Source organism: Musca autumnalis, unplaced genomic scaffold (assembly GCF_047663935.1).
Source record: "Musca autumnalis isolate F117 unplaced genomic scaffold, ASM4766393v1 scaffold_5, whole genome shotgun sequence".
Classification (NCBI taxonomy): domain Eukaryota; kingdom Metazoa; phylum Arthropoda; class Insecta; order Diptera; family Muscidae; genus Musca; species Musca autumnalis.
The window spans coordinates 205907715-205928855 of NW_027412088.1; the positions used below are offsets into that span (position 1 = coordinate 205907715).

General features: G+C 35.9%; 1 protein-coding gene across 9 annotated transcripts in view; it reads left to right on the forward strand.

Annotated features, from left to right (window-relative positions):
* Positions 1–19417, forward strand: part of tapas (tudor domain-containing protein 7 tapas) — a 58551-nt gene extending 39134 nt beyond the window's left edge. The window contains exons 1-12 of one of the 9 annotated variants that reach the window (XM_073988258.1): positions 6904–7109; positions 7340–7392; positions 9222–9471; positions 10037–10996; positions 11953–12448; positions 12515–13269; positions 13333–13707; positions 13769–13884; positions 13941–14244; positions 14314–14462; positions 18245–18393; positions 18466–19417. In XM_073988258.1, the coding sequence (XP_073844359.1) occupies positions 9226–9471; positions 10037–10996; positions 11953–12448; positions 12515–13269; positions 13333–13707; positions 13769–13884; positions 13941–14244; positions 14314–14462; positions 18245–18393; positions 18466–18692 (3777 nt within the window). In that variant the 5' untranslated portion in view covers positions 6904–7109; positions 7340–7392; positions 9222–9225 and the 3' untranslated portion in view covers positions 18693–19417. Of the gene's footprint in view, positions 1–6901; positions 7110–7339; positions 7393–9221; positions 9472–10036; positions 10997–11952; positions 12449–12514; positions 13270–13332; positions 13708–13768; positions 13885–13940; positions 14245–14313; positions 14463–18244; positions 18394–18465 lie in introns of those variants that run through there. The other 8 variants (XM_073988261.1, XM_073988262.1, XM_073988260.1 and 5 more) reach the window with 8 other exon arrangements.
* Positions 19418–21141: the final 1724 nt, after the last annotated feature.

The following is a 21141-nucleotide window of genomic DNA, read 5'->3' on the forward strand; positions in this document are numbered from 1 at the left end:
TGAGATGAGGCTCCCACTACACATTTTGTTCGATGCTGCACTGATTCCGACCACTAACTACCCTAAAATACTGGATGTAACGTTCGATAGCATGTTCAAGTTGTACGCGCATGCCACAGCTATTTGCAATAAGATCAGAAGTAGGAACAAGGTTCTTAAGTCGCTGGCCGGCAGCACTTGGGGTGCTGATAAAGAAACCTTGTTGACAACCTACAATGCAATAGGCCGGTCTGTGATAAGCTATGCGGCGCCAGCGTGGTCTGCAAAGGTTAGCGCATCGCAGTGGAAGAAGATTCAAACCTTCCAGAATGCCGCCCTGAGGACTGCAACAGGGTGCCTCCTCATGACACCAGTGGACCATCTTCATGAGGAGGCGAAGGTTTTACCAGTGCGTCAGCACAATAGGATGTTGTCGATGCAGTACCTGCTTGGGTGTTAACGTAGTGAGCATCCCTCTCACGATTTAATGGACAGCCTCCCCCCACCCAGGCACGTCAAGAGAGACCTTCATGATCTAGAGAGGAAGAGAGGTCCAAAGGTATAAAAGAGAACCGCTAGATCAACAAGCCTATCAGGCAGGCTTGAATCGCATTCACACCAACATGGTTGCGCAAGCAGTACGAAGATACAGTGTGAATGCCGTACTTGGAAACCATCCCCCATCCATCGCAGCAGAAGAACGCCACCAGCTGCCAAGGCAAACACGAGTGGTTTTAGCTCAGTTAAGATCCGGACGATGCAGCCGCCTCAATTCGTATTGGGCCAGAATTGACGCCACGATACCCAGCATATGCCCAGCATGCGGATTGGGACCACACGATACTCTGCATTTATTCAACTGCCCAGCTAACCCCACTCACAGGTCTCCTCATTCTTTATGGACGCAACCAGTCCAGGTTGCAGAATTCTTGAATCTGGATACAGAGGAACTTGATAACTGAAATAATACACGAACAAACATATAAGCGTTGCTACAACAACAACATAGATACGATTATGCTAACTTCAATGTATAGCTCATGTCCAGATGGAAGACTCAAATGAATTTTGATTCCAAGTACTTTGTAGACATTATAAGCTAGGTACACTGATAGTGGAAATAAGCAACATTAGAATATAAAGATAATAGTAGTCCTGTTCTTTTACGTTCAAGAATCTTCAAGTTTTACCACTTTTTACTCGAAAAGCGTTTCTTTACTTCAGACACAATACATTTCATATGGAAGCAGCTTACAACTTTTGCCGGTTTTGCCGTTTTCAAAAGTAAAGGAACAGACCAAGTTTTTGCAAAACATGCGTTATTTAACCCATATAAAGCCACTGGTCGTTTAAACGCCACAAAAAATGGTTGTAAAAATTGACGTAAAATTCTGGTTTTTCGAATATTTTTGTGGGGCTTTTTGCATTTTGTTATAGTATTGTCTGTTATCTGTAATTTCACGCTGATAACGCTTCATTTGACCTACGCATTTCCACGCAATTGGCCAAAAACCCAAGCTATTCAAAAATATCGACTTTTTTGTAATTTTCGACTTTTGAAAAAAAATTTAAATATGCGATAAAAATTCAATCAAAAATGTTAGAATCATATAAAGTCAGGGATTTGTTAGAAATATAGTAAGAGTATTTTCTCAATCAAAAACCAAGGGATTGGCATGTAAGGATACACCTATATTACCCTGCAAAGTTTTTGGAACTTTTAAAAGAAGGCCCGATTGCGGGAAAACTATAAGTTTTAGAGAAAAAAGTTATTTTTTAAAAAATGCTTAAAAAATCTCAAAAATATAATTTTCACAATAATTTTAAAGTTTTCTCGCAAAAAAAATTCTCGGCGCTAAGTGGGTTAAGTTGTCAATTCCATAGAATATCTGTTAGATAAATGACGTATTTGTCCCAAATACTTGTTAAAAGTTTAAGTGTAAGGTGAGTTTTAATGTTATTTCATCATTTGATGTAATTTAATACATATTAGCTGTGTTCCAAAACTAAAGAAAACATACAATTTTCACCACCCTTGAAGACCTTTCCCAAAAAATCGTTCCCAAAAATGGCGCTGAATATTGTTCTCTTTAGAAATTTTTTACACCACAAATTTGGACGAGCAAAAAGTTAAAGAATGTTTGCTGGCTGGTACTATGATTTTGGCATTTCTTTCTGCTTTTTTGACGTTTGTGCCTCTTTTTTTCTAATTTATATGTGTTGGCAATTTTTCACAGTTCGCTCTTTTGTAACTTTTGTCATTAAAAAAGTTCAGGAACGTAGCTTTTGTATTTGCATAAAAGAATATGCCTTAGATCACGTTTATACTAATGCTTATTATTATTTGGTTTGTTCCAGAACTGCATCAAACCAAATCAAGATATAACAATTATCATGATAAAAACGCCAGTATAAACCTACTCATACCATGAAACAAAGGTTTAATTTGCAAACTCAAACTCTTTGTGTAAATCCAAAAAGCAATTACCCTTTCTTCTTCGAAATTCTATAAAATACAACTTCATTATTAAAATGCATAACAAAGGAGATACACTTGCCACGTGACTTTGCATGGCATAGTCAACATATGGACAGCCTGGAATGTAATTGTGAAATTTACATTATGATGATGATGGTGATAGTGTGTGTGGTGGTGGCTGGTTGTCACTAGCAACTGGCCAACTGAAGAGTTTGCGCACTGGATAATGTCAAACTCTTTGTTTCCACAAAAAAGAAGAAAAAAAATATGAACAAAGCATTTTATTTCCATGAAATCTTTTTAACAAAATATGCTACTGTTTTGTGTTGGCAAAACCCATATTGCAGACATTTAGGGATACAGGAAAAATGTTTGTCATTTTATTCTTCATACCTACTGAACGATGTAGTTGAGAGTGTTTGTGTTAAGTTTCTGTAAAATGAATCAATATTTTTTCAACTTGCATTTTTAATTACCTCAGCTTTAATCCTAGAAATGTCTATATTATAGGTTATCTGTTGTTGTTGCTACTCTTTGTCTTTTGGGAGGGTACATTATTTACAGTTTGCTGTTCCAATTATAGGAACCATTATAATAAAATAAAATTAATATTAAACTTTGACCACACATATTTCTGGACAAGTCCATTACGGTCATCACGTTTTTCTTTTAATTGCGTTTCAAAACGACGACACAGATAACATAGAAAACTCCGTAATTTTTTCCACGATTACGAAACACTTTTCACTACTCCCGTTCGTTTCAAAAAATCGATGAACAAAAAAATTCCACACACACAAATTATATAAGACAAAAATTCCTTTTTTTTTTATTTAACAAATTCAAAATAAAATCTTTGCCAGAACACAAAAAGACAAAAAATATTTGAAAAGAGTTTTTTGCAGATATTCGATTGACAGAATTTTCATCCGTTGATAGTCCTTTTATGTTCTCTTGCGCCGAGCTTTAACACTTCAATGTAAAGAGATTTCAAAAATTAGATTTAGTTTGGTGGACAAAAAGACAACACGTCCGCCAGACAAACGGCGTCGGTCGTCGGTGGTTGAAAGAAAACTGGTGGCAAATTCGTTTGGATATTCTCTTTGCAATGGTGGTGGTTGGTTGCCTCGTTGATTGAATTGGATTCCAGAGAGGAGTCCAAACAAAGGAAAAATGCAGAGCATACATGGCAAAAAGATGTCTGCGCGTATGAGAAGGAGATTTCTTTCAATAAAAGAAGGGAGGTTTATGCACGTATACCATGATTAAGTGCATTATCTCGATTTATTTGACATATATTGTATGGAAATGACAACTTAAATCGACTGGATTTGCTAAACCAAGCATAGTCTAAACGGGGTATTAATATCACCACGATTTATAAGTTGCGCCATTAAAAAGAAAAAATAGGCCTCCAAAGAAGCTAAGTTTAAATCCAATGGTGGTCGCTTGTACAAGTAACTTTTGTACATACCTTCGGCTCATGTCGAATTGAAAATAAATCTTCCAATAAAATTTAAAGCAGCCTAATGCTTGGTTTACATTTACTTAATCCACTCGATTTCAGCTGTCAATTCCATTGGTTAAACGTCAAATGAAATCCAATAGATTTCAGATGCGATTTCACTTGACATTTGAGCAATGGAATTGACAGTTGAAATCGAGTGGATTTCGTAAATGTAAACCTAGAATAAGTAAATAAATATTTTATTACCATTATGAGTTCTTATCATAAATGGTAAATTATAGCTCTGTTCTTTACGTTCAAGAATCTTCAAGTTTTACCACTTTTTACTCGAAAAGCGTTCCTTTACTTCAGGCACAATACAATTGATATGGGAGCAGTTTACAACTTGTGCTACTTTTGCCGGTTTTACCATTTTCTGAAGTAAAGGAACAGACCATATGTTTCCATATTTCGTGAACACATTAAAGCTTTTCCCCGTACTTTTTAATAGTAAAACTCGTAAAAGAGAGAAAAATTGTTCTCACACAAAAGTTTTTTTCAAAAAGTTCGGGAACGCAGACATGGAAAAAAAACGTCAAAAAACCTGGAACAAATGTCAAAGTCGGCGTACCAGCCAATCAGACGCCGGCATCTATGTTACTATTTTTTACACTCTCAAATTGGTCGAGTAAAAAGTTTTTAAAGAGAGCGTCATTCGGCGCCATTTTTGTTTAAAGAGAAGTGAACATTTCACAACTTTTTTGTGTACGGGAACGGTTTTTCGGGTAAAATGTGTAAAAATTGTAAAAACTTTTTAGTTCTGGAACAAAGCTTAGATAGAAGATAGTGACCGACTTCCGTATTGTCAGTTGCTTTGTATTCGTGCATGAAACTAGGGGTTCTTAAATCGATTTTTCCACTACTGCAATTTCATAAAATTACTCTAGTATGGAACTCGATTTAAGAACCCCTAGTTTCATGCACGAATACAAAGCAACTGACAATACGGCAGTCAGCCATAGTGTTTAAGATCCCACCTGCAGCGGTAGCTGTTATCATTAGTGTTGTGTGTGCATTACGTGTTGCAATTACGAGCGGTCGCACTTAGTCTCGGGCCACACTAGAGTAATTTCAATGAAATTTTGACATTAAACTTTGCATATTTTGGGAAAAATACATAATTTCAAGAAACTAGTGTACACGGTTTCATGTTTTTTGCAATTTTCCTTTGTTGCAATATTCGTATGAAACAAACATACCGTTTTAAGGTTTTATGACCCTTTTTATGACACACACGATGTGCGAAAATTCTTCATTGATCAACGGGTTGTTTGTTGTTGATTGTCTAGGTTAAGAAATATTTTGTAAACTAGCAAATAAGTTGTAAATATTTTAAATAAAAACAGTGTCTTACAACCACTCAAACTGAGCAGACCGTCCGCTTAATTTTATTAATCTATCTGCAAATGCACCGAGCATCCCACAAGGCGTAATATTGTACATCGCTTTAGATGACAATACGCTTTTCACCCGCGAAAGACTAGCTTCATTATTGTTCACACTGTGATGGACTGGAATATAGATAAAATCTTCAATATTCTGGACAATCTACAATACTTACGGCTGATGAATAAATCATGCGATCGACTGTTTCCTAAAGAAGTTAATCGGTTGAATTTTTGTCCAAATATGCTCCTTTATATTTGTACCGCCTATATGCCTATATTATATCTTCCTGAACCTTGTAGAGTCAAAAACTCAGAAAGTATTCGAAATACGTTTTACAGCAGTCTGGCATAAAATGCACTTCATGATACGTTTTAACGGAATCTCCAACCATGGTGCAATACATAAGATATGATATCGTAAAGAAAAGTGTTGGCAGTTCGAAGGACCTTCAATAAAACTAGTCTTGTTGCAGTAACTAAAGGACGAATTGTATAATACCAAATTATTGGTCTGAATTGGTCAGAATTGCAAGAATCTACTAATTTTTACATTTTTTTTTCGATAACATAAAGGAACAATTTAATTAATTCTCTTTCGCGTTGAGCTGTTTTGTCTTTGTAGCAGACGAAGGCTAAGCTTGGTAACAATATACAAAATTGTTGTCGTAGTAAAAATTTGTAGATTCTTGCAGGTTCTGCAACAGGCGTTATATTAGCATACATCTTCATAAATTTTACTCGAACAGACGCTTTGATATGTATATGTACTATGCTTTTCTAATCATATATTCATTTTGTTGTTTTTAAACAGTGGTAGTTTTTGTTTAATTTTTTTTGGTCACCTTTATAACTGAACTGTAATTCCAGTAAGGATTACCCCTGAAGTAATCGGAGCAACTGACGAAAGGTTGGCAGAAAAATTGATAAAAAGCAGTTTTAATTCATTATAAAAAGGTTACGGCATGGTTTAATAAGAAAGGTTAGCTAAAGCTTTCTGTCAATTTAATTTTTTTCTTTCGACCGTTCCTAAAACGTCAAAACAAAATACACAATCTCTGTATTTGTGTGTGCTGTTTGAATAATATGCCAAACAATTTTAAAAACAATCGAATTCAATGATTTTTTTGTATGGAAGAAATTCGTCAGATTTGCATTAAAAACGCACATTTTATCATATCCACAACTCGATTATGTGGAGAAACTTTGACACTTCATTCCTTTTTCGCGTTTTTTAATAAAATGCTTAAAAATGATATTGTAAACAAACCCACTTGTTGCTTTTGTGTTTACTAATTTTGACGTTTTAGGAATTCAGGAAAAACAAGGGTTCTATAGATTGTTTTCATTTAAATCTACCTATTTACTTATACCATGGGTTACGGTATTTAATATTATTATGTATTTATTTTTGGGACTTGTCGTGTCCTCATGCAGTTAAAATGTTTATTTCAAATTACACTCGTATTTATTTAACGTTAAACAGTGTTGCAAAACTGTGTGCGGAACGTCTTTTTATTTGATGTCTTCTGCAGCACTCAGCTTTTGCATACATCACTCATTTCATCTAGGCAAAACAGCTGTTCATATTTCAGCGTTTTTCGTGGCAAGAGGAGGAGAATTTGTGAATTATTTGCTGCATTATTTAAACAATTTAACAATTGTTTTCTCGACTATTTCTGGGAATCCCCAATAAAATTTCAACACTTTTAATAGAAAGAAGATAAATCAAAGTAAACAAATAAGATATCTTTTGTATGTAAGTGAAAAACATAAATAGCAAAAAATCCCATCAATTTCCGCTAGTTGGCTGGTTGATAGATTGCATTGCAATGTGAAAGTTGTAAGGCATTTTTTTTTTCAATAAGTTTTTTGGGGGAAACTGGAATGTTGGAATGTCTCGTAGCTCTATATGCACAACTAACTACTATTATATACAAATGTTGAAAATATATGTATCTTTTTATTCATTTATTTATTTTTTATTAGTTAAAGTGATTGTAAGAACAGCAAATTTGTTTGGAGGCTGCAGTTAATTAATTGTGAGTATAAAAAATGTTATTGTTTAATTAAAGAAGAGAAATAACATAAAAATGAATCAACAAGTTTTCATACTTATTGTTATTGTTTGTGCGTGTGGATACTAGTATGTACATACTCGTACATAGTATCTTTTGGAAGCGATCAATGATCAAAATCCATATTGCTTGTGTTTTCTTATTGGAGAATAACCAAGAGGCAAGTGATGAAGAAAGAGTTCAATAATGAAGACAAAAGATTTCATTGTGTGTTATCGATAACAATGCAGAGTGATGATCTATTCGTTTATCCTAGTAAATTGCATTGTGTTCCATGCGTATATAAAAGTCTGTGGTCGTGAACTTGGAAGAGTGTATATGTAAATGAGTGGGCTGTAGACTTATTTAAAGTTTGCCCTATTATTGTTGTAACAATTTAGAGCTTGGCATTTATGGAAAAGGGTGTGGCTATTGAGGTTTAAAGATTTTAAAATCTTATGCTTGGTTTACATTACGAAATCCACTCGATTTCGACTGTCAATTCCTTTGCGTATACGTCAAATGAAAACTCATCCGAAATCCATTGGATTTCATTTGACGTTTAAGCAATGGAATTGACAGTTGAAATCGAGTGGATTTCGTAATTGTAAAACAAGCATTACAGTTGGTTTCTTTAAAATTCTATGCTGGACGAATTTGTTCGTGTTACTGCAAATGCCCTGTTTGTTTGAAAATTGTTATATTCAAAATAATACAAAATATTTTTTTCAAAAGACAAATGTTCTGTTCCAGAACTGCAAGAATCTACTAATTTTTATTATTATTTTTTTTTTCGATAACATAAAGCAAAAATTGTTACCGTAGTAAAAAGTAGTAGCTACTGTGCTTTTTTGTGTATACCGCGCTGCAATTTCGTTATTCATTCTTAGTTATATTTCCCCATGATCATTGTGTTTTTTTAGCCAAAAAATGTGTCTTATGTTAGCAGCTTTTTTGAGGAAGTGGACACTTTCTTTGCTGAAATTAGAACAAACAGCCTAACCATCACTATCATCCACTCGTTTTTTTTTAACATAATCGACTGCGAGTTTCATTTAGTTCCGGTTAACATACTTTGAATGATTACTGTGCTTTTTTGTGTATAGTTTGGCATTTCTAATCTTCTTTAGTATTGCATTTGTTACCAGAATCCTTTTATCATCTCTGCAGAATAATGTATTTGTAGCAGAGAAATAAATTTAGCGTGTTTTCTCGCAGAAAAATTGTTGGCCGGTTTCACAAAGATGATTCGAATTTAAATTCGTTTGAATTACTATCAATTTTTATCCTTTTTTGAAAAATATTTGAAGGATTTTAAATTTGAATCGACTTGGAGGAAGAGGCCATATCTCGTTGTAATACAGATTGTCAAGGACCGGACTCTAAACTGGTGCTCAAACTGACGTTAGTTATGGTTGGGTGGACGGGCATAAGTTTTTAGTATAAGAAAGTTTATTTCCCTAAAGTACCTTAAGACAGAATGTATTTTAATTGAAAACCCCAAACTAAACTGGCTATAGTCAATGTTAAAATTTAACAATTGTTTATCCATTCACCCACACGAGCAACATTACATGTTTTTTGAATTATTGGTTGTTATTTATTTTATTTTTACACGCACCCTTCCCATAATTTATGACCATAGTAGGCATTACATGTTATAACAACAAATTAACGCTAATAATTTTTTATGTTTTTATTTTATTTTTTTTTTTTTGGTTAATTAAAACACCTAATGCTTCCAATGTGTCTATCATCATCTTTATATGTATTTTTTTTCTTTCATATGTGTTTTTTGCCATTCCTACGTTTAGTGCAATGTCTAACGCCACCACCACCACCACCCCCACTGCAAAGCAACAAGAATTGAAGCATATAGCTTCGATTGTTCGTGCTTTGATCACATCGACTAAGCCCCCGTGTTATCTTAGAGATATTTTACGCGAATTTAATGAAGTAGAGAGCAAACAGCTGCCATACAAAAGCCTTGGCTATAAAACAGCCCAAGAGCTTTTAGAAGATACTGGAGAATTTTTATTCAATGGCAATCGTGGCAGTGGAGACGTAAGTATCTTTCCAAAGAATAAAACATAATCTTAAAAAACAATGCACACTTATACTCACTCACACACCATACTCACTATAACGATGCCCGGACACACAAACATGCACCCACCCACGGGAGGATGATGAGACTTGCTGACTGCATGCATTCCATTCACCCCCTTCATTGATGTGCTGAGATTTAAATGAACAAATAACCCAAGAATGAAGACTTTCGGATAAAAGATTTTCCACTGTTTTTTAATCATTTTCATTGCAATTGTTTATGCTTGGTTTTTCATCTTTCACTTCTACTTCTTCTTGCTAAAAATAGATTGCTATTTATATATGTATGTTTGTACATTTATCTAGACAACATGCATACATTTTTTCTCAATGTTATTGTTTATTTTCTTTCTTAAGTGGGGGAGGAGGAAGAAGAGAGTGAGGCAAATTTGTCTGAGGAAGGAAAAGTGATTGTGTGTAGTGTGGTTTCCGTTCAGTTATGATCAATCTTTCATTATAAACGAAACGAAACTTGGACTGTCTGATCATTTGTTTTTCTTTCTTTGTGTGTTACTTGCAGACGATTATCACAGCGAAATACAATTCAAAAACTGCTCACATCGCTTCTATGGTAAGAGCCCAAAAACCAAGCAAAACGTCACGTATTGCACCGGTAAAGGCTATGAAACAACCCCCACGAATGCCTGCTCATAGATCGAACGGATTTGGTTTTGGTGGTGATCGTAATAATAATAATAGCAGCAACAACTATAGCCACAATCGAAACAGTAGCATCAGCAACCAATCGTCGTCGCATCAACAATTGCAAAGGCAAAAATCACAGGGTGCCAGCGCCGCCGCCGCCTCCGCCAGTAGCAAAAACAGTAGCCAGTCAATGGATTTACGTGATATGTTGAATTCAAAGAAAAATCTACGGATCCAAACTCAGCTATCTGCCAATAGTGAGCAAAATAAAACGACTCAAAAGAACTCACAAAACGATAACAAATCGCCACAAACTGCTGCTGCTGCTGGGCCCAGACCTATATTGGGTGCCTCGAAACCGTCAGGTCAAACGGAAAATAAAAAGAGTGTCACATCCAACTCCTCCTCGTCCACAAATAATGCAACCCAGCCTAAAACTGGCAATAAGCCTCAGGCTACACCAGCGCAAACTGCTGTTGGTCAAAAGCCCCAACAACGGCTAAATATTATTCAAAACACTCAACAACAACAACAGCCGCCGCAACAACCACAGCTTCAAGCATCAAAATCACAAAAAACACCAATTCAGCAGCAAAACCAACCAATTTACCTGCCCTCAAATAATTTGGCTGCTAGATTACAACAACAGCAGCAACAGCAAGCTTTGATTCATCAACAACATCAGCAGCAACAGCAGCTTAAGATGCAGGCCAATGTTCAACAACCACCCGTCCATAATCAAGTGGATGCTGGAGTTAAACCAACAACTATAATTGGTACCGGGCTACAACATCGCCTTAAAGTTGTCAATCCTGCAGTGGCATTTCCAAATCAGGTATGTTCTTCTTTAGCTTTCTTATTTACACAGGTTGCTTCTACGATATCTTATGTTATTTCTCCAATTGAAGACACCATGATTTAAAGATATCATATACGATTTAGAATGAATATACCTAAAAATGCTATTTTATCGGTATCTACTGGTGTTGCTGTTTTATTCCCAACAAGCCTAGTTCACATTTCACTGTCCTTTTTCAAAAATGTATGAGTAGCGCCATAAAACTAACGTGTGATAGTAAGTATACGCAGTTTGTTCATTCAAAAGACCGGAGTTCATTGAACTAGATAGTGAACAATTGAATGACCAATTGAACTAGATTTGCACAACTCTACTTGCGATCTCTGTGGGCACTTATCTATCCATTTTCAAGCCTTCATTGTCTTCAACATTTCTTGTAGGGCGTTTTGATAGATTCCGTTTTGCAGTAGTTACCATGTCCACCTCTGACCTTCTGTAGTCAGTGGTTTGATCCCTGACAGAAGCATGAAATTTTTCGGCAATTGCTAAGAGACTATCATACGTTTTCTGAGTATATCTTCTATGAAAAACTTCCCTATAAGTTGCATAGTACTGGTCTGTTTCATTTATAGAAAATGGAGACAAAAATTCGTGGGAATTTGTTTTATATGGTTTACGGTTGACCCCAAGGCGATGTACTATGACTCCAGTCATAGTGGAGGCGGAGTAGACATTTTCAGACATTTGTATAATTTACTAACAAAAGTTTATATGTACATATTTTGCGCATATTGCGACAGTTCTTTAAAATTTCGAATTAGAGCTAATCTGTCCCTGCTGTTGTGATATCCCACATGGTGTACACTTCATTTAGTTATCAACGAAATGTATGCATTTGTTCCCAGATTGCCTACTTCATCCTTGCTGCAAAATGTCTCTTCACCATTAACAATTTTAATTGTTTCTTATTTTTTCTCCTCTCTTTTATTCAGCACAAACCACAACCTTCATATCAACAACATCCCAAAGTTGATGCAATTACTGCCCTGGTACAATTCTGTCGTTCGAAAAATCTCCAAGCTCCACAGTTCAATTGCATAAAAGGCAAATTTTCTCGTGGAACCTATACCTGTCGTGTGGAAGTAAATGATATCATATTCTCCACATATCCGCATGAATATGAGACTGAATATTTGGCCAAGGAGGCTTGTGCTATACGGGCCTTGGAAAAATTAAAAATGCAAGAAAAGAAGCGACCCATGCCACCGTGCTCATTTTCGAACACAGAATTGTTGGATAAATTGTATACGGAGCTGTTAAAACATCCACATGGTATATTCGCAAAAAATTTGCCGGAATGGTTTGAAACAACCTTCCAACAGTCTTTGCCCGATGATTGGTTTGCGCTGATACAAACATCAAGTCTCTTCACCACAGAAACTGGTCTAAGTAAAGTTATAATATTTGCTAACGAGGATGCCGATAAAGGTAACTATCACGTTTTAAAATATATGAGGATGTTGTTTTTAAATTATTCCGCCTGTTCTCCTTTAGATTTAACGCCCTTGGGTGCTGAAGACAAAGCAAAAGTCATTCAAATCGATCCCATACGTCTTCCTTGGTCTGATGAGTACTGGTCTATTTTTATAACTCACTGTAACTCCACTGTGGAAGTGTGGGGTCGTCTTTTTGGTCCAGACTACAGTGGACGTTATAGTGCCCTAATGAATGACATTGAGGTGTTTATGGCCAATAAGAAGGAGCGGCCCGTTTCTATAACACGCAAGAATATCTATTTGGTTAGCATTAATGACTGTTGGCATCGTATTCGTGTGGAGGAACTGGACAAATCAAAGGCCAGCTGCCTATGCTTCTTTATTGATTTTGGTGATGCTGATTGGTTGCCTGTGGATCAATTGTTTATTTGTGAAACCCACTTCTTAAGACTACCAGCCCAAGCTGTACCATTTTCCCTTTATGGCCTGGAAGATTTTGAAGGTAATCCTGCTGGTCGCAAGTGTTTGGATGATTTGCTACCAACGAAGTCTGTGGTGGGCAAAGTTTTCACAAAAGAATCCGAATTCTATGACACCGAATCAAAGTGTAATGGAAAAATACAGGTGGTACTTTTCGATACATCTACCCAGGAAGATATCAATCTAAATCATCAGCTATCCAATATGATTTGTAAGGAAACTATGCCTCCAGAACTTAATCAAAACACAGTTACAAATACCTTCGTTTCACATGTCAGTGATAATGGTGATATATTTGTACAGGTTAAGAGTCCAGAACTTAAATATGTCCAAGTAAGTATATTCATACAATTCATAAAGTCCTGTCTTAAGCCAACCTTATTTCTTCATGTAAAGGTGCTGCTGCAACAAATAATTGAGACACGTTTTAATCGAGACCAGCATAAAGTCACATTCGAGGACTTAAAACGTTCCAATATGTTTTTGATTTGTGATGACACGGATGCCAATGACATTAAATGGTATCGTGGCTCATTGGTGGATGCCAAGAATATTAAGGTAGATAGCAGCAATTACCTAATGTATTATGTGGATCAAGGCATAACAAAATCGGTGGATATTTCCAAAATTTTCCTCTTGGAAAGTTTAAGTTTGGCTTTGAGCAAATTCCCCGAACAAGCTATTAAAGTGCGTTTACATAATATTCCTGAAATATCGAAAAATATTGTTGGACGCATTCGTGGTTTGTTGCCCAAGAATTGTGAAGTATTGGTAAGTGCATGAATCAGAAAATAGATTAACTCTTTTTAAATTTTGTTTTATTTTACTTTAGACAAAAATGGTTGTTCCCGGTCCAGTACCCCAAGTAACAATACACACACGTTTAGAGGGTCCTGGTATTTTGGTTACCATCAATGACGTTATACGCAATGAACATGAACTAATGGGGTAGGTTTTGTTTTATTATTATAAAGTTGCTTATTATTAATGTTTTTACATTTTAGTGCCGACTTATTACCTGGTTCCGGCTCTGCTGGCCCTGAAGATGATGGGTCAGTAACAAAATTCAGTTTAGATTTTTCGAAAAATAGCCAGGATAATTCAAGTTCCACAAGCCTTGCTTCACCAACAACACCCACAAGCAATTCATTTATTGATATTACCCGAGGTCTAACCTTAACCACTGTGCCTGGCTCACCACAAAAAGTTAGCGATTTACCAAAACTCAGTGATTATAGCAATATACCGACTGTTGGAGAGCTGTTCGAAGTGCGCGTAACAATGTCGGCTAATCCTTCAAATTTCATTGTAAGTCGTCCAGGTGTTTGTACGTTATTTATAATTAGTAATTAAACTGTTTTTTTTTTTGTTTTCCAGATCCAACCATATAAAGACTATCCCAATTTGAGAACCCTAATGAAAGAATTACAAACTTTTTGTGAAAATAGTGATGAATTTATACCAACAGATATGGTTGAAATTGGCCAAGCCTATGCAGCCAAAAATGCTGATTCATTCTTTCATAGGTAAGTCTAAAGGTTTTATATGCTTCAACCTACTTCAACCTTTGATACATCACAATTTAAACTGAAAAATTTTGCATGCATCAATGAGACCCGGACTAATATGTCCCATTTTTATTATAAAACTAACAGACCCTGGCTGCTGGCCCGTTGTATAGAGTTTTAATGACAACTTTTTATGGACTTTATGCTTTACAATTCAAAAATAGGTATTTTCTAGCATTTCTTCGGGTCCATTGTCAAACCGAGTTATTCATTGAGAGTTTTAAATTTAGCAACAGATTTTGTCTGTAACCTTTCTTTTCTTTTGCGGTCTTTGTCGACCATTTATGCTGGTTAGAATTTATTATCGCCCATGTCCCCTATCTTTATCCCAAAGCGATCTAACTATAAAAGTTGAAAAAAGTTAAAGTCGAATATTGAGACGTATGTTTGTAGTTTTTCATGGCTGATGGACCATTTATTTGTAAATATATAGTTTTTCTTAATAGGGGAGGTATAGTGCCACCTTCGAAATTCATGCCTACATGTACCACGGCACATTCCATACAATTTCATGAAAATTGGTTCGTTAGTTTTTGAGATACTTAAAAAACTGTCCGTGGTCGGAACTCACCAAGAGAGAACATTTGATCGGAAGAGCAGCCACCGTTGTTTCGAAAATTAATTTGAAAGCCGATGCATTCATAAGTTTAGCGATTTTAAAACAATAGGCCCCCGAAATTTATAAACGAATATATAGCATTTTGGACTACGGGTCATTCCTGAGATTTTCATCAAATTAGGTTCAGTAGTTTTGAAAAAATATGGTATTGAAAAGAGTGGTCGTAGTCATCAGTTTTTAAGATATAACACATTTGAAAAAAAAGAGGGCGTTGTCCGGTATTTTGGCTCCATATATCGATTAGTTGTCAATGAGGGCCGTACCTAATTTTCTTAGCGACATTTTTGCAGAACATTTCAAAGCTGAAAAACGTCATCTTGTGGTACTTTTATAGCGGTTCTTAAAATAAGGGACGAAAAGGATAAAAAAAGGATATTGAAGGAAGGGAGTTAGAAGGGTCTTTCTCAGAAACGGCGGATCTGTCCTTCGTGATTCTTAATATACTCACCAAGGGCTTTGTGCCCCAAAATTTCGGTTCACAGCTTTATCATTACATTTCTCTATTGGAAGCGCGTTTGTGTTCTTTTGTCCCAGGAGATATGAAGAGGGTACTGTAATATCTATTAGAGCAGAGGTTGTTTTAGAAGGCCAGAAGTCGGATTTATGTAATTGAAATATTGAAACAAAATAAATTAGGCTTTCCCACGACGACCAGTAACCATTTGGTTAAATCATCTAAAGAGCTGCAACATTGAAGCCGGTATAGTGAATTTTGGGCAACGGTTAAGTCACTCTCAAACCCTGGAAGAAGGGAAGATAGGACCTCTGTCACGTTTGGCGACGTTACGTTGACTGACCCGAAGAGGTGCGCAAGTAATTTCAATCGACAGTTTGTCGAGCATCCCGAGAGTGACAGGGCGAAGAGAAGAGTATTACGTCCCATCAGATCTCTTCCTGCCGAGGATGAACCACCACAATTTACAATGGATGATGTTGCCAATGCCATCAGGAACGCTAAATCACCCAAAGCGTTGGGCCCTGATGGAATCTCCATGGTAATATTGAAGCAGCTTGATGAGCCGGGAGTCGAGTATCTCACCAAAGTCTTCAACTTGTCGCTAGCCACCCTCGTTGTTCCCGAAGTCTGGAAAATGGGCAGGGTGGTCCCACTACGGAAGCCAGGCAAGGATGCCAGCAAAAGTGAATCGTACAGACCGACTTCGTTTTTGTCGCCCGTAGCAAAGACATTTGGCCTTGCTCCTCCCCAGTATCAGAAATCAAGTTGTCGATCATCAGCATGGATTCCGTAAGCAGTACAGCACGACAACTGCGCTGCACGCCATTACCACACATATTTGTAAAGGACTCAACCAGAGACGGCCGTGCGATAAAACAGTGATGGTGGCGCTTGACTTATCAAAAGCCTTTGATACAGTCAGGCACTCCACGCTGTTTGAGGACATTGAGCAGACAACCCTCCGGCCAAGCCTGAAACGTTGGATAGTCAACTATATGTGTGGACGCCAGTCGTACGTGGAATTCAGGAATAAGAAGTCTAAACCCCGTAGAGTGAAACAAGGAGTTCCCCAAGGTGGGGTGATATCTCCGGAACTGTTTAACCTCTACCTCTCCTGTATTCCACCCCCTCCAGACGGCATTGAGATCGTGACGTATGCGGATGATTGCACGATCCTGGCGTCGGGTACCTATCCTGATGACATCTGTGAGAGACTGAACAACTATTTAACCGATCTTACCACCTTACCACGCCAAAGCTATCTGCGACAAGTTGAAAAGTAGGAACAAGGTCCTCAAGTCCCTGGCCGGCAGCACTTGGGGTGCAGATAAAGAAACCTTGTTGGCCACGTATAACGCGATATGTCGGTCTGTGGTAAGCTATGCGGCTCCAGTCTGGTCCCCGAGATTGTGTGATACGAACTGGAAAAAGATTCAAACTTGCCAGAATGCCGCCCTGAGAACAGCGACAGGGTGCCTCCTCAAATCTTCAGTGGACCATCTACATGAGGAGGCAAAAATTCTTCTTGTAAAGCAACACAACGAGATGCTTTCGTTGCAGTACCTGCTTGGATGTTATCGTGTGAGCCATCCCAATCACCATCTTATGGGTAGGCCCGGCCTATTCAGGGAGATGATGCTCTAGAGGGAGATGTCCAACGATACAGGAGAGACACAGTTGCTAAGACCATAAGCAATTATTGTGTGAATGCAGTCATCGGAGCACATCCCCCATCTATCGCAGCTGAGGAGCGTCAGCAGCCACGACAAACCAGAGTAGTTTTGGCTCAATTACGCTCAGGATATTGCAGTCGCCTAAATTCGTATTGGGCGGAAATCGATCGCGCCGTGCAAGACATATGCCCAGTATGCGGCATGGGCCCGCACGACACACAACACCATTTTAACTGCCCCGCCAAACCTACCCATCTAATTCCAGTGGATCTGTGGCTACATCCCATCGAAGCAGCCATTTTTCTGGAACTGAAGATAGACCCAGAGCCAGATTGAACAGAGGAACGAACATATAAACACAATAAAAACACTGTTACAACAACAACAACGACGACCACTAGTTCTCCTTTAAGAAAAAGTCATCATCTCATAGAAGACCAATAACACCTTACAGATTGGGGTTCTCATCAAATACCACGAAGTTTTCCTGTAAAATATTTGATGTAAAAATAATCTATATGACGATGCGTTTCGTAGATCCAAAGTGAATGTTCCCGCAGTCAGCTAAGTGAGAACAGTGACATGGTTTTAATGTGGTTTATGATATGGCAACGGGTCATCGGTCTTTGCCACTCTCACTCAGACAATTAGACAGTTTGGTTTAGAAAAAACTAATTCCTACGAACATCCAAAGTAGACAAGGGGGAACATTTCCCTCAAACCAATGAGTGGAATTAGTAACATGCCCGAGAACGAGCTCTGTGTCGAACATAGTACGGCATTAATGGTAGAAAAGTTTTGATAGCAAAGTTAATAACAAATGATGCCAATTTACACCGCTCATTAAGCTTTGAATTAAAAGTTAAACATTATCAGAATATATTATGCATCATTTCACACATTCCTTTCATTCATCCCACTTTTGAGAGACTCATTCATCACATCCTTCAATGGAAATAATTATCCTTACTATTTTTATTTTGCCTTTCAGAGTAACGGCCGTTAAAAAATATGGCGACATGATACATGTACGTTTTTGTGATTTTGGCGATTCGGCCACGGTAGATTCAAGTCAATTGAAAATATTACCCCTTAAATTTCGTCAATTACCCAAAATGGCTATACAAGCCAAGCTTTATGGTAAGTTTTTTTCGCCTAAAAACAATGGCAGCGAACACTTTTTCCCAATATCTGCTACTTTCTTTAACACAGGTATTAAAGCTGTCAATGGAGACTGGACTCTAGATGATTGTTTATTTTTCCGTAAACTGACTGTGGGACAGACTTTCGTATCGGTTATTAAGAATATAAAATATGATAATGAGACAACACCACCTACCCAGATTTTGGAATTGGAACTGATTGATGTTACAACCGATGAAGATGTCCTCGTACATGAACTTTTATTAAACGAAAAACGAGCAATTAAGGAAAATTGAAGAGATCCTCCTTGTTGTAATTCACAAACTGATGATATGTATGTAGACAGCTTTCTTGACATACATACATACAAGAGAAAAACGCTACGCGTTGATCGTGTAAGACTTTTTTTTTAAAACAAAACTTCGTTTTTTCTTTGTAAATTTAACTATTGAACAGTGTTTCCATTTCGATGGAGAACTCTCGAAAATTTTATCACATTCCGAATGAACATTTACTACACAAAAACCCACAACTATAACTCTTTTTTCTTCTCCTTCGTTTCTTTCACTCACAACATTAAGAATTTCATTTGATATCAATTAGTTTTGATAATTGTTTTGTTTTTTATTATTATTAATATTTCTTTTAAGACTTTTCATTATTATTTGTTTTTTATTTAAACGAAAGAATTCTGATATCGATATTATTTTATTAAATTAAATCAACCATTCAAACTATTATTTTAATCAAAACCAAAAGTAAAACAAAAAATCGAGCATCATTTTCAAAACAACAATTCATTTTTGTTTACTAACATAATCGATATATTTATATAAATATACATACATATTTATGTACGTACGTATGAATGCTTAAGTTTCATCAAATGAGAATTATAGACATGAATAGAATATAAACAAAAAAAAAATCTATAAAACGTACTTTAAAAACATCAACTGTGTGCAACAATTATAAAAAAAATCCAAGAAATTAATAAATTAAAAAAAAATTTAAAAAGAAATCGAAAGAGTGCCTTTTTATTTTAAATGGTTCCTGGATGGAATTCAAACCAAAAACCCCCTCAATTATTTGTGTCGTTCTTTTGTCTTAATTCACCCCTCTAATGAATGTCTTTTAAAAGGTAAGCAAATTGCTGGCTAACTAAATATGGTGTGTTCAGCAAACACATTTTTTAATTTAAACAAACTTTTACCCATGCACTTCCCTAAAGGAACAACAGGATACTTCTTCTCTCACATTCATGTGTGAAGCCCGAATCCCACTTTTGGAATTTAATGATATGTAACCTCTAGTTTTGTTTTGACACGTTCCTTTTCCTCTTTGAAATAAAACACCAACTGTCATAATTTAAATATGTTTCAAATATAGATATATATTTTATTCCTTCTTCTTTTTTCTTTTGTTCTTGTTGTTGTTTTCTTTTATTTAATATAGATTTTTATATGTATATAATAATATTTTGTTTTTTTTTTTTTGGTTTATCGCATTTTGTTTTTTTATTTTTCTTGTAATTTCCTTGGGATTCTGTTTCGGGGTTTTTACACAACTTACTACATATTTATAATAATTAATAAGTTGCTGTTGGTTTTGGTTTTAGAAATGTTTCGGCTTAATGGAAATTTATTGTTTTTTTTTGTTATTCTTTTATTTGAAAATTAATAATAAACAAAATTAAATACTAGAGTTAAGTTAAATTTCTTAAATATTTGTTTTTGTTTATTATTTTTTATTATATAAAAACATTTTTATTAATTTATTTCATTAGTTTTTTTTTTGTTTGTTTGTAAGGTGTATAACTAATTATACAATGCTCTCTTGTTATTTCCATCTCGCTCTTATGTTCCATATTCTATGGGTAATACCTTTCTTAGTTTTCGCAGTTTTAGCTGTTCTTTTTTTTTGTTTAATGTGTTTGTTGTTCCTTAGCAATAATTGTTTTCTTGTTGATGTTGTTTTACACGTGCACCATCTTCAGTTACAAATTACATTTATTATTAACATACATAAATCTTTAATAATTTTTTGTTGTTGTCTTACGACACTGTCTCGTTTTAACCTAACTTCTTATCTCAGGGGGTTTTTATTGTTGTTTTTTTGTTTTGTTTCTCCTTTTCTCTTGAATAATATTTTTGTAGCAGTAAAATCTAACAATCTCTTTATTTCTCTCTCGCAACATTCTACATTATAAAAATTTAAAAAAAAAATGAAATGAAATTAAACACATTTTAAATGTAATTTTTCTTAGCAATTCTTAGCCGACAGACATATCGTTTAAAGGGATCAAACATTAGGGTTCTCTAACGAAGAAATTGACGCAAACTTCAACACCGTGTGAATACCATTTAAACCTGCTTGATACGCTTGTTGATCTAGGGCAGGTCTGAGCAAAATGGAGAGAGAGGGAAATTTAAGGGAGAATTAATATTTTTAATTTAATCATTTTTTAAACATTAGTGTTGTGTAAAATCGTCCACAATGCAAATTATTAAAAAATATAAATAAAAAATTGCATAAACTTTTAATTGTTTATGGTTCACAAAAAACTAAGAGTACGTTTTCACAATTTGCCTGTGTGCTAGCACATAGGCGTGATCACCCATGATCTAGGGGTTCTCTCCTGTATCGTTGGACCTCTCCCTCTAGAGCATGGATACCCTTCCTGATCTGCCTGGATGGCTCACACGGTAACATCCAACCAGGTACTGCAACGAAAGCATCACATTG